General features: G+C 41.4%; 1 protein-coding gene across 3 annotated transcripts in view; it reads left to right on the top strand.

The window, feature by feature from the left end:
* The window catches only part of EMCN (endomucin), a 56,980-nt gene extending 44,188 nt beyond the window's left edge, over positions 1 to 12,792 (top strand). The window contains exons 11-13 of one of the 3 annotated variants that reach the window (XR_012775562.1): positions 2,762 to 3,686; positions 3,824 to 3,871; positions 4,080 to 4,242. Coding sequence is in view for 2 of the 3 variants with exons in the window: in XM_075500631.1 (XP_075356746.1) it covers positions 9,724 to 9,782 (59 nt within the window). In the remaining variant the exon portion in view is untranslated. The other 2 variants (XM_075500631.1, XM_075500633.1) reach the window with 2 other exon arrangements.
* The last annotated feature ends 910 nt before the right edge of the window (positions 12,793 to 13,702 follow it).

Here is a 13,702-nt window from a genome sequence, read left to right as displayed (position 1 = left end):
GTATGTTTACATTTAAACCATAGGGGTTTTTTTTGAAAGCTGAATGAAGTCAGAAACTGGAATTCATAGACATTTTTTGATTGATTCCGCTCTCATACCGGTTTCAACAATAAAGTAACTTCATTGGCAGCAGCAGAATTATTTGTGTTTTGCAGCAGGGTAAATGAGGAAAGACTCAGGCTCACTGTTTTTTTCACAAGATGAGGTCTGGTGCCTGTTAATCAGCTACTGGTTCACCAAGTATCTGATTTCTTCCATCCAGAGGATGTTTGATATTCTTTTTTACTGAAGTATGATGTATGCATGCTATAATTGGAAGGCATGAGTCATAACCATTTAGAAGACAAGATTCTTGCCCTCTTCTCATTAATACAATTCATATTTAAACTAGCTACCATTTTCTCTTGAATCCTTACATCTTTATATGTTTCAAAATTAAACATGCTTTCACAAAAATGGAAGTCCTGCGTTTCCCCAGGTTTTTACAGACGCTTTACTTCTTAAATTAAAAGCAGTCTGAAAGAAGGGCCTGTTTTCTTACAGAAATATTTGTCACTCATACAGGTATTTTTGAATATGTTAGGATGCCTGCCCATTTGTGTAAGATTTACTTGCTTCATTAAAACCTTGGGCATAAAGGCAAGTGTTTCTTACGGTACAGATAGAAACTTGAGAAATGTCTGACTCGTGGTCCAACTACCAAAAACAATTGCACTGTTTAAAACTTCTTTACATGTGTTCTTCTTTTTCCTTTTTAGACACATAAAATCCAGCTCAATTAAAAGGTGAATTCATTGTCCAACCATTTAGAAAGTGTGTGTTATAGCTGCCTCTGATTGTACATACCAACAAAACTACAAAAGGTTTCGACTAAAACTAGAAAGTTCTTAACAGCAGCCTTAACTTTACAGATAGACCTACATCATCCTCTCGCTATCAACAGGCTGCTCAGCTGTCTAATGTCAAGCATACACACAACAAAGTTCTGCTTTGACATGTATTCAATTTAAGCTTAATTATACTTTATGGGTTTTTTAATTTTTACTTTTATTATTCCAAACAGAAGATTTTGAGATTGTATAATTGTTTCAAAAATGTGTAAAAACCATATATACAAACCAAGTAAGGATACAACCTACAAACTGCTCAAGCAGGCAACCTAGAAAAGCCCTGTGTCAGTGTTGTGCATGATATATCTTATCAAATGTTATGGTGAGTTTAATTTTGCCTTATTTTATCTATCTAAAACCTAAGCTAGCTGCACATAGTCAGTTGAAAGAGATATATGTGTCCAGAGGGCTATTTATCCCATCTGTCTTGGACACGTATCTTGAACTGGAATGAGCTGACCTATGGAGGTCCATTGACTACTGAAGGATCCTATTTTAGGACTTCTAAAATTAGGTTCTGACTATAAATGAAAAGAAAAAAGAAAGACTCCTTTTTCAGAAGTATAGCTGAATTAAATTTAATCAAGAATATTATTTCAAATACCTACAATTCATCTGACAGAATACAGGAAAACAGTCTTCAGTTAAGCCTGGACTAAAGTAATGTTTTTTAATCGAGCAATATCATCAGGAACATAGGTAAAACTGAGCTTTCATATTCTCATTTTTTAAAACTCTTCTTAGAAAGATGGAGTTGCTGATGGCTTATGAGCTCTAAGGCACTACTGGTTGAGAATTGATGTAAAGTAAAAAACCAAACAGGCAAAACCTGTTTGAATTTTTCAAAACCACTCTGAATTTTTCATGCACATTTGCCAGTGAACTGCAACACCTGATGCAAGATAAGTGCCTGTACATGCTTCTTATGTGAAAACTCAACTTGGATGAAAATGCTCACGATAATGAATAGTCTCAAAAAATTTGCATTAATGCGCAAATACAGGATTTGCTACAGCCATTCTATGTTGACTATACAGGCAAATTTAGGGTGGCTCTTCCTAGGGATAATAAATGATCTACAATACAGAGCTCTAGAAAGTCTACCTGCAAAAATATTTCTTATTTGGAATTCAATATAGCCCACAGAACTGCATGTCTGGCTTGTCAGTGGTAGATATGTTTCCCAAGAATATAAGATGGAGGGTTTTACTAGATGACTAAGAGATCAATACCGTCATCCATGATGTTAGTGATAAAGTATTGCCTATCTGGAAAACATACCTAACTTTTGCTGTAAGTGTTCTTGCGTATTTCACTGAAAACCAGTGAAGGTATCGATCACCTTTTAGGACTCATGAAAAATGTTGAGGGATGGAAATGCCTTGGTAACAGAAAGGTTGAGGAATAGAAATTGGGGTAAGGCTACTCCATACAGATGAATGATATGTGATAGAAACATTGATACCTGAGTAATGACTTGACAATTTTCTTTTATGGCCCTTGCCTGGAGTACCCATTCTAGAACAGGTAAAATGTATGAAGGACCTTTATAGTAGCAGCACACCAGTTCAATACTCAATATAAAGTCTCATAAGAATGTGGCAGATGGCATAATATTTCAGAGCTGTTAGGTATAATCCTGGCACCTAAGCATAAGCTGATTCATTAGGGCGTGTTTTCTAACCAGTGTGTGCTCTTTTGAGATGGTAGGGGAGGATATGACTTACTTGGCTTCTAGGGGTATTGTCTGTTCTGCATTGAATTTGCTGGAAGAATATTAAATGTGTCGAAGCTGATGTGGCTCAGATTTTGGTGAGGCACCTGGAATGGAAGGTGGCTGGAGAAGGGTCCATGGTACATGTCTGCATTAGGGCTTCCCAAGACAGCCACTGCGGACACAAATGAAAATTCCAGTGTTGCCACTAAACAAAGCTGGGAAAATATAGCAGGCAAACATGGATATTTGAGGAGGCACCTGACCGGTCACATGTGAAACACCCTTAACTTATTATAATCACGCTGGAGAAAGAAATCAATCTCTAGAGGTGCTCTCAGGTGGCAGTGCAGTACAAAATAGTATGAACCGAGGATGTAGAACAACCAGTATTCCCCATATGCTCCACATCTCTTCCAAAAGCTGCTGTTGGTTAACAGTAGTAACAACCTTAGAGTTGCAACCTTCTTCAACTCGATGGACCTCCTGCCTGTAGATTTTCATCACATTTCTTGGGTGCGTCCCTTGCACAAGATGAGCTACCTACCTTGAAGGTATGTGGGATTTCATAGCATAGATTAATTGGACCCCATAACTTCAGTTACTTTTGACACGGCCCTAGTTTGTGCCTGCAGCATTCTTCTGGACTTCCTGAATTTCCAAAGCCTTCTCTGTAAAGGCTTTGAGGATTCCTAGCCTTCGATGTCAGAGGCTGATGACTGTGCTATACATAGTGACTGAGCACCAAAATCATTACAAAACGAAGAAAAAACCCTTGTTCTCATTCAGCACAAAAACTTCCCTCAGTCATTGGAATACACATGAAGTTCAGCATCTGACGAGACAGTCCACTGTGGTGCTAGGGTTTGGACCTGGAAAATCCTGTGGTCTTCTGAAATTATGTGGCTGAATGACTATCTTCATCACTGCTTTCCATGAATCTCCAAATGCTGAGACTGTTAAATTATTCTGCCTGTGGCTGTGGTAGAATGGGACAAATCTGGAGCTGGGGTAGAGGATTATTCCTCCTTGGTTTCTACTATGCTGAGCACATCTGAGCATGGACCGTGGCATTTAAGGAGGTAAGAAATCTTTGGTTTTTACCTCATTAGGGGCCCAACCCAGGGAAACGTACCCCTGCCAGGGGGCATGGTTCCATAGCAGGCCATGGGGTTTTCTCGACACGCGTTGGTAGTTTCATCTCTCTCATTTTGTCTAGGAGCCAGGTGGATGCCTCTATAAGCAGGTGAAGAAGCCAAGTCTCTAGGTGAGGCACTCTGTCACTGAAAATTCCCTTCCCTCTTCCTCTCACTTGCAAGATAAGCAATGTAGGTCAGCAGAGAGCAGTGTGCTGGTGTGCTGCGCACTTAGAAGCGGTAAGAGCGGGTGTTCCTACTAATGTGAGGGTATGATATTGATTATTTCTTTTTCCTATTACAAGCTGTACTTTCAGTGTCTTATTTTTTTCCCTGCAGGTAGAAAACCTAGAAGCTGCTTCATAGAAAAGGGTCCCCTCACAACAAAGAGATAGATCAAGTACCTGCTTGCCTTTCCTTCTCTTTCTCATTTTCTGATACTCTATTTTCTTTAACCTTGTATTGTATAATGGCCTGAAGTTGTGTTTTCTTTCTTCATAGAAACTGAAGAATAAACTTTCTAAGCTTTTTGCAGCTCCTGGCTGGATTCTGTTTGTGTTTACTCGCACCACAAAGATCTGACTGCACACACTTCCCGCTGAGACACTTGGGCAAAACTGTAGTCAAAACCATTAAATAGCGTATGCTTCTTTCTATATTTCTAATTCAGTTTGTGAGCTGTGCATATTTGCAAGAGTTTCCAAAGCAGTCTCTTACAATCAGAGACCGCTGAGGGTCAGGTGATGTTTTCATCAGTGGAGCATTTGCTAACTTTCCAGCCTGTGGCTTTCTGAGATGTTCCTCTGCTGGGAGAGCCACCTCGCCACTCTTTGCTGGCCCTTCCTGGCAATTGCCTTCCTATCCTTCACCTGAACATTTCCATACACGCTCTCTCTGCCATGGTGAATTGTACAGAACCTTCTGTCCTGCTGACAGTGGCGAGGAGCAGTTTGCAGGTGCATGGGTGAAGTGCGTGGCAGGGGAGAACTGCAGCACGTCGCCGGTGCTGGACACACTGACCCACACCAAACCCAGGCAGTGCATCCAGGCGCTGGGTCCAGCTCAGTGCTGTTCTCCAGCATCTGTAATGCACCCTTCTTTCTTTTAGTTCAGCATGGTAAAAATAGACATTTAGATTCCTGTGTCTGCAGAGGTAGTTTTATACTTTTATAAAAAATAGGTTTCTGCAATCACATTTTATGAAAAACTTGCTTTAATTCTTTGCTCCAAACCAGATTGCCACTTATGAGCCATTTCTCAGCAGCAGGTATCACAGTGAAATAACAGTGCAACTCATTTTTTCTTACAGACAATGTAATCTGAGATGCAGTACAACCTACTTTTTATGTCAAAGGCTATTTTTTAGATCCTTTTTCTTCCAGCATTCCCAATAATGTCAAAGAGGGCTTTGCCCGGGTTAAAGACTTTCTGTACTCATAGTGATATGACCTGTTAACTCTCTTTTATATCATCATGTTCTGCAGTATATGTCTATTCTGAATAATATCTTCAGATTCTGAATCAAATGGGGGGCAGGGGGGCGGAAATTACAGTGAGATTAATACAATAGCCTTCCACAAAGGTGAGACAAAGAAATGTTTGTTTCAGACTTTCAAAATTGATTTTATACAATCTGTAATTTCAGCTGATTGTGTGCTCATTACTTATTCACATATACTGGCATCAGGGTGCAACATTAATAGTCAGAAACAAGTATGTTTGTGAGAGTGAAAAATGAAATCAAATGCTGCACAAGTCAAATTTTAATTAGGAAGAAAACCTTGTGTTTTCATTGAAGTACTATTGCTTTCCTGGTTAAACATTTAACTTTGCAGAGTCTTCAGTGTCTGTGTACTCAGTCTACTTCCCACGCATGTAAAACAAACATGTTGAAGGATCAGGGGTTATGAATACAAAATTTTTCCTATTACATCTTCCTTATCCTCATCCTTTTTAAGCATGACTGCATTTTAGAGGAGGATGTGTGCACTGTGTATTGGATCAGGCCCGGTGCCTAGGCTGCCGATTTACTTGGGTGAATCGGCGACCGGGGCTCCAGAAGAAGTGTTTGAGGGGTGCCACATGGGAGGCTGTGCGTATGACAGACCGGTGCTGTACTACAGTAGTTGCTAAAGCACCTTCTCTTTTAACATTGCAGCTATGAAGCTGTGATCTGAGCCAGCTGTACCTGCTCAGATCCTGGATCTATGTAGCCTCAAATCCTGTCCCTGAGGGTGGCTAGCATGAGATGTGGAGGGAAGGATCACAAAGAGGGAAGGACTCCAGAAACGTGTCCTCCGCCATAGCCTTCCAGCAGTCTGTGGCTTGTCCATGTCCTGAACCAGAGATTGTATCTTTGGTGCTTCACAGTTCTCAGTGGCTTTTACTTCTGTTAATTTGTCTTATCCCCTGTGGCATCTGCAGCCTCCTGCGGCAATAAGGTAGACAGTGTAACTACAGATCTGTCTTATGACATGACGGTAACGTTTAGAGACTTCAAGGTGCCTATGTCTTTTGTGTTTACAGTCCAATTTCAGACAAAAATCAACAAAGAGGTGCAACATCAGAGGATGACAGGGAGAATAAAAGGTTTAATGGAAGGTTTTGCTTGTCAAATACAACTTCCATGTCAGTATCAATCTGATTTCGTTTTCCAAATATTATTCCTAAGGCCTCTTTCTCAAACTGTGCATCATTTCTTTCAGTTTTTGTAGAAGTGCGTGATATATATGAGGTTGGCTTCTCGCTGCCCTCTGCCAATCTATATGAGCCCACAGCTCCTCCTCCATCAGGAGAGGTGTCACAAGGCAGGACCGCAGGTAAAGGGGGTCACGTTGCGCTCGCAGCTGCGCAGTTGACAGCGCTTTGTTAACTGCACCAAACGCTTTCTTCCAGTTCCCTTCATCTCCACGTTCTGCAGTTTGCTCATTTACTTATCAAAGTAGACAAACGTGCAATGAACTTTCAACCCAGTATCAGAAAATTATTGGCATGGTACCTATCAAATGGGATCAACCCATACGCGGTTACCTTTATGCAAGATGCTGTGTAACTATATTGTGAGAAGCTGATGGTTCAAGTCTCTCTTGATACCTTCCATCTCCTAGTGTGCAACACTGGAGTTTGTGTGCCACCCTCCCCTAAGTGGATAACCCACAATCAACAAAAGTCAATTTTTCACTGATGATGTTGTCCAGCAATTTTGCTCTCGTTGGTATTAACTATACCCTTTCTCTCTCAATGACAGCCTTCAAACCGTGCAAGTAATCCATCTAGACTGGTTGGGCACCGCCACTGCACTGTGTATTTTCTCCATTGGCAAACAGTTCAGTGTGAATTAATTCCTTCAGTCAATTGAAATATCATCTGTTCTAACAAAATACTAAACGCCAAGTATTTGTTTTTCATTTCCCTTATGGGAAGCAAGGTCTTGTTCATAGTGGATGATGGTTTGGGGGCAAGTTTGGTTTTTTTTGCAGTCTTGGAATTTATTTCTGTCAGCTAGGGCTATTTTGAGATCAATAAAACTGTCTTCCTGCTTGCAACTAACCTGAATGTTCTTCTTAATTTGCCCTTTGTGTTGCAGCTGGATATTTAGCACAACGTCAAACTGCTGAACCATTAGACTCCAAAATTGTTCTAGACACTTCTCTGTGCAGTCTTAAGGCATACTGCAGCCCTGTATCCAAAACCGTGTGTCACCCTTTGTTTCTGTTATCAGAGAGCATCTGTGTGACCATTTCTTCTCCAGTACATAATCATTCTCTCTTCATCGCTGAATTGCTAGTCGGCGCTAACGATTATAGACCCTGTAACGCAGACATCTTCAGACACATTTGCAGCCACGGAGTAGCGATAACGTGGTTTTGTTTCAGAATTCTTGCAGGCTCCTGCCCTCTTAGGAGCGCAGTGGCAAAGCAACGCAGAGCATCCCTGCCTGCAGCGAACCCTCATCGGACGATCGCTGATATTACAGGGGGACGCTGACCCCAGCAATAGTTTGTGGCAGTTCGCCGTTTCCAGGGATTATGGGTATAGGAAATCTGGATGGGGCACGTGAGCGTCTGCGTGCTGCGGTCGCAGGGTCTGCGATAAGGCAAATTCACCGCTCCTGTCCTGGCCACCGCTGTTGGCAGGTGCCGCCTGAGCAGCCTGCCTCCTGCAGCCAGCACTGCCTCGCCCCCTCCCTGCCCGGAGCCACAGCCTGGCGTCTTCAAGGGGACGTTATCCCGGGAGCTGTGCTGGCTCTGGAGCCTCGCCTTGTTCTCCTGCGGTGCCAAGTGTCAGTCTTCCATGTAAGTCTGCCTGATTTCTAGCGTAGGCAGAGCAACCAGCTGAGAGTGGAACTGATAACAAAGTATTGACATTTCTTACAACTACTGAATGCTATCTTCTCCATGGTAATATTTTTCTCAATGAATTTCTCCTACACCTTCTTTTTTAAACAATCTTGCCAATTTCTCCCTTTCACGCCCTATTGAATCTTCTATTTCTGTATATTGAACAAGGAAGGTAGAAACATGCAGAAGGAAGAAATAATAAAGGAAGAAACAAATGAAAATAAATTAAAAAAGAAATGAGAGTTCTTGAAAATCTCATTCCTTTGTTAGTACAAAACAATACAATATTTGAACGGGTTCACTTTATTTTAGCTTTTCAAAACACGATTTTTATCTAACAAAAACTTTTCGCCTACCAAAAAAGTATAAGTCTTGTTGAAATGTTTCTTTTTTTTCTACCAGAAACTTGTGCTTCCCTTTTCTCTAAAAAATTGTTTTATGAATTATTGAAATAGTTGCTGAAGGCCTTTTTAGCTGAAATTTAACATCATCAGAACTTCTGAAGTTCTAACTTAGCAACACTTCATAATATTATTAAAATAATTTTATCCAAAAGTGAACGCTTGAGAAGGAAACACCATTCCAGCACATTATTGTTGAACAATTTTCAGTGTTTCTCATTGAACCCCATTAGATACCAAGTCTTCTACTCATCTCCAAAAGGCTGCACTAAATTGAAAAGCCCTTTTCGCTGCCAAGAAAAGCTGTCTGAAAACCATTGACGAGTCTTTTCTATTTTCTTCAGGAGTGCAACTACTTAATTTGTCTGCTAATTATTTAAATGCCTAATCAGTGAATTTGTTATAATCCTAATTGGTATTACAATTTTCAACCCCAGGCTACAGATCATATGCAAGCTTTTTAATACATATTCACTTTTGCTAGAATGTAGTACATCTCTTCACTTTCTTGCCTCTCGTGTATGTGTCAGGCATCGAATTGTCTCCCGCAGGGGAGCAGAGAGGCAGAACGCAGTTTCCTGGAGGCATTTGGGGGTTCCCCCCTGGTGCCTGTTTCCATGGGGCTCTGTCCAGTCTGGGGATGCCACTCCCTGTTCATCTCCACGTACGAATCTCTGGTGCAAAGAAATCCCACTGCAGTTCCTGGGACACGCGTTTGGAAATAGGACAACTGTAAACACACCCTCATCTGGAGGCTTATTTGTCTGCCTATAATTGCTGGCAGCGGCTCCTCTTCTCCAGGGAAGGAGGAGTGAGAACTGTCTGTAATCCCTGACTGAAGTTGTTAAATGTTCGTTTTCCTGCTTTGCAGGAACTGAGCTGCTGTCAGCGATATCGGCAAAAAATAATTTTATAGTTGTATCTTTTTCTTTTTATAATTTAATGTTCTAATCATAGTTAAAAATTAATTAAAGTCATATGCCTTTTCTAACCCCTTGAGAACTGCCTTGGAAATACATTGTGGTAGTAACCCACCGTTTGAGAGCAAATCATAGAGGAAATAAGCTATAAAACACAGAAAGAGTAGTAAAAATCTATTGTGTGGACAGGTTTTGCTGGTTAAGTAAGTCTGACAAGGAGACTGGCTAGTTTGTACGGTGGTCGGTGATGTGTCCCGCTAGACTCATTTGTCCTTTTGTCTTTGCATGTTTAAGTGATGCAAATATATTTTCTGTTTCTTAGAAGAGCACTCATCTCAGGGGAAGAATAAAACTCGGCAACTCTTCACACCTCAGCAATAAATACGTAAGTTTATTGCTTTTGTCTTACGCCCTGTAAGAGTGTTTGTTAGTCTCGGTAATACTTGTTAGTCTCAGTATTGTACCATGAAACTAAACAAAAGGGTTAAAAATGCAAAACAAAAAGCGCAATGACTTCAGTTGGCGGCAGCCTCAAGGAGCAATGGCTTAAACAAAGCTCAGCTTGAGCACACCATCACCAGGCAAACTGAGGGGCTGAAGAAGCGGCCACCTCGCAGAGGTAGACCTTTTTAGGCATAGCATTTGGCTTTAACTGTTCAGCTTTTCCTGGTTGTCATTCCCTAGGTGAATTTTCTTTTTGTCTGTGTGAGAAGTAAGAGGTTTTTCAAAGGCAGTTACCTATAAGAAAAGGAACTTGGTACCCAGAAGTGTTCAGCTCCTTCGGTTTCATGAAAAACCTGTGTCCGTTCCACATCATGCAAAAGCAAGCACTTCATTGAGGTGGTTTATTATGGCTTGAAATCCTTGGTGGCTAACATGCAAAACTGGCAGGTGTTGGACAGTAGTTTTATGCGTGCGAGGGCAGAGACCGTCAGAGCATTTCTGAAACCCACTGTTTGTGAGGTGGGCGCTGCATTTTCCTCCATGTACGAAGCTCGCTCAGGCACCGCGGTCTCCACTTCTCATGGAGTTGCTTCTCTCATTTGTGGGGAAATGGGGTCCTTTGCTGAGGGTGGGAGAAGGGAGCAGCTGTGGGAAAGGGGTAGGCTGTGGGAAGGGCCCTGTGTGACCAGGATAGTGCAGGGAGGTAGAGGAGAAGGATGGCCTGAGGATCTAGGTGTCCCAGCATATGTGGGACAGACTAGACAGAGGCTAGCTATGTTGGGCCCAGATGAAGCCCAGCCTTCCACCGTCATTGTAGGATGAAGCCCCTCTAGGACGGGTTCCATCACGCCCCACTGAGAGAGATCTAGTTGACCAGAAATGTGGAGAGACCCTTTTGCAAAACATCTTTGATGTTTTTGGCCTATTCTCGTTTCCCTCAGGATGTACAAACTGAGCTTTCCTGATGCCAACAGTAAGGACAAAATAACCTTCTTTGTCCCTTGAATTAGAGCAGCAGAATGCAGTTTTGCCTACGTTACTGAAAACCCAGAGGTGGTTCTGTTTGCGTGGATGCAGGACAGTGTCCTGGACTATGGATTTACTCCTCGTTGTCTATCCCATGTTGGATTTACTCTGTGTTGTCCATTTCAGCTTACTCTTATGCTCCTGAACAACCTTACCTGGAATAATAATCTTGAGATACTGTTGTCATTTCAGATGTGAAGCAGCCTGTTTTATCACAATATGCAGGAGCGTCCCACCAAAGTTGCAGTTCTGCAGGAAATGTGGAGCAGCTGAAGCTTTTTACCAGGCAGGACGCTTGCGTTAATGACCAGCTCTTGACTTCTAAATCTGAAGTGTCTCTTGTCCCTTCTGGAATGACACATAATTTTTTGATGGCTTAATAACTGGTATATCATATGTATTTATTATTTTCACATATAGTAAAAGCAGGAAAACTTTCAGTAAGGTTGATGAGAATGTAAAAATCAGGTGATGTTTGCATAGTAGTTACTAAAAACATTTTCTGCACATACAGGAAGGAATATGTTAGCGTACTTTGTTGAACTTATGGTAGATAGGGTTCTTTTAATTGTATGTAGCAAAATACAAACAGGGCCTGACCCTTGAAACAGTACTGGGCAAATTGCCACTATGACAATTAATTCAGTGATTCCATTAGACTCCTCACTGTAGCACACACTTCGCTTGTCATAAATGTTTACAGGATGGGATGCCTGGGCGAAATGCTGAAGTGTGTGTTTTTTTCTGTGAAGGGGGGAATATACCTTGCACTGAGGCTATTTGAAGTTCTGTAAATTACTGAATATGATCCTTGTAATGTGGCAGGCAACATAGTTTATTTTCACCTGTTCCTTGGCTAATTGCATTACGTATGCTATAAATATGTCTCCTATATAGCCTGGGGCGCACAGTGGGGATCAGCAAGATAAGCAATTTTACAGATGAACCTTCTTCCCTCTGTTCTGAGTAATGCATGGGATTCCTGTGGGTTACTGAATAACTCTGGAAGTTTGAAGAGTGTTTCAAGTGCTAATTACACACTCTCTTAATTTGTACAGAGCCGGCAATTCAAAAATATCAAGTAGTGCTTCTACCTGCATGTATCTTATTTTTCTAGAACTATAAATGTTTGAAAATTATATTACTGTGAGCATCTGCTCAGTCTCAATCCACTGACTCTGGTAGCATGCCAAGAACTTCCATTGTTTTATTGGCAAATGGAAAGAAAACAACTGGTGGTGTAAGTGCAGGACCGAGAGCCAGGACGATGATCTAAGTTTTGATACCTATTGTACAATGCTTTTGAGGAACTTCTCTCTACAGTTTCCCTCTCTGAAATAATAAAACTTACCTAGCAGTATGGTAAGAGATTGAGCAGATTTGTTAGTTCACGTTTATACACGAAGCTGAAAAGTGTTCATTCCCCTGTGCTTGACCATTGCTCTTATTTCCATTTTGATGGGTCTAACAATCCTCTGTCTTAGCGGCACCAAGAGAAACTTTTGATGAAGCTCTGTAAAAGATGGGGAATCAACAGGTGTCCTCCATGCTGCAGCTGAACTTATGTGGTTCATTCAGGTATTCCTGGATCACTTGGGTTGCTCAGGAGCAGAGGAGTCTTGGATGCCTACTTTGGAAAGGTCAGGCCATCTAAAATATGCTAGTTGGCATCTGCAACTATTCAGATTCCTGATTGCTGAAGTTTCCTATGAAAAAAGCAATCATTGTGGATTTTCATGTTGATTTAAAAAAAAAAAAAAGTATTTTGTAGCATGTTGCATCATACTGAAAGGACGGTAGAAAAAAGCGGAGAAAGATTGTGAAATATATATATATATATGTTTGCGCAAAATTTGTTCAGAAATACCATTGTGTGTCAAGAAAATAAAATTTAACTGCCTATTAAAAGTTATTCTCTTTATTAAGCGGCTCTTATTTTTCTCTTTGCAGAAATGCAATTCATTACCCATACCTAATACAACTATTGTTCATTACTCTGCATTCCTGTAGCACAGAGCGAGCCGAAGTCTTTACGGTGAGCCTAGAGAGCAGACATTAGATATTCTGGGCATGGTGGTGGCAGGGGGAGCACGAGACCTTGCAGAAGGCATGCTGGGGGTGGCAAGTGGAGTGCAGAAATCTCCTCCTCATTACAAGAGTTGATGGGGAGAGAGCAGGGCTTCCTGCAAATCTTGGTACTGGAAAAGTGAAAAACACCCAAACAGGGGAAGATGTTTGGGCTTTTCAAGATAAGGGGCATGGCAGACAACCAAGCTCTCATCGGAAGGCTGGGAAACGTACCTCAAAACGACTGGCTTGTGTGAGTGTGTGAAGCAAAAGAGGTGGGTTTAGTAGAGAGCAGAAATTAAGAACCTGTGATCCTCTTAACCCCTGAGGCGACAGAGCTTGCGGTAAAGGGAAATGTACGAATTTCTTCCATCTGTGTGAAGGATCAGGAGGGAACTGATGTTTATATGAAGGAGAGAAGATAGATTTGCTCGAAGGATATCTGTAAAGCACAGAAAGGATTTGGAAGAATATTTGGGGCGCTTTCTTCTGCAAAGCTGGAGATGCTGGAATTGGCTTTAATGGGCGGTGATGAACTGACTGCAAAGGGAACTCAGTTATTAAAGAAGAGAAGTTACATGCAACGTAGATGAAAAAGAAATGAAAAATCAATTCCAGTTGCCTGGCTCAACGGCTCTAGTGTAATACATGTCTGAAAGACCCACTCGAGTTTTTCTAGTCACTAGCATAGCCAAAAAAAAAAAAAAAACAAACCAAAAGCAAAAGTTGGTCCTCCACGTGAGGTTTGTCTATATGAGGATACC

Source organism: Mycteria americana, chromosome 4 (genome assembly GCF_035582795.1).
Source record: "Mycteria americana isolate JAX WOST 10 ecotype Jacksonville Zoo and Gardens chromosome 4, USCA_MyAme_1.0, whole genome shotgun sequence".
NCBI classification, from domain to species: domain Eukaryota; kingdom Metazoa; phylum Chordata; class Aves; order Ciconiiformes; family Ciconiidae; genus Mycteria; species Mycteria americana.
This window is presented reverse-complemented; position numbering and strand designations above follow the sequence as displayed.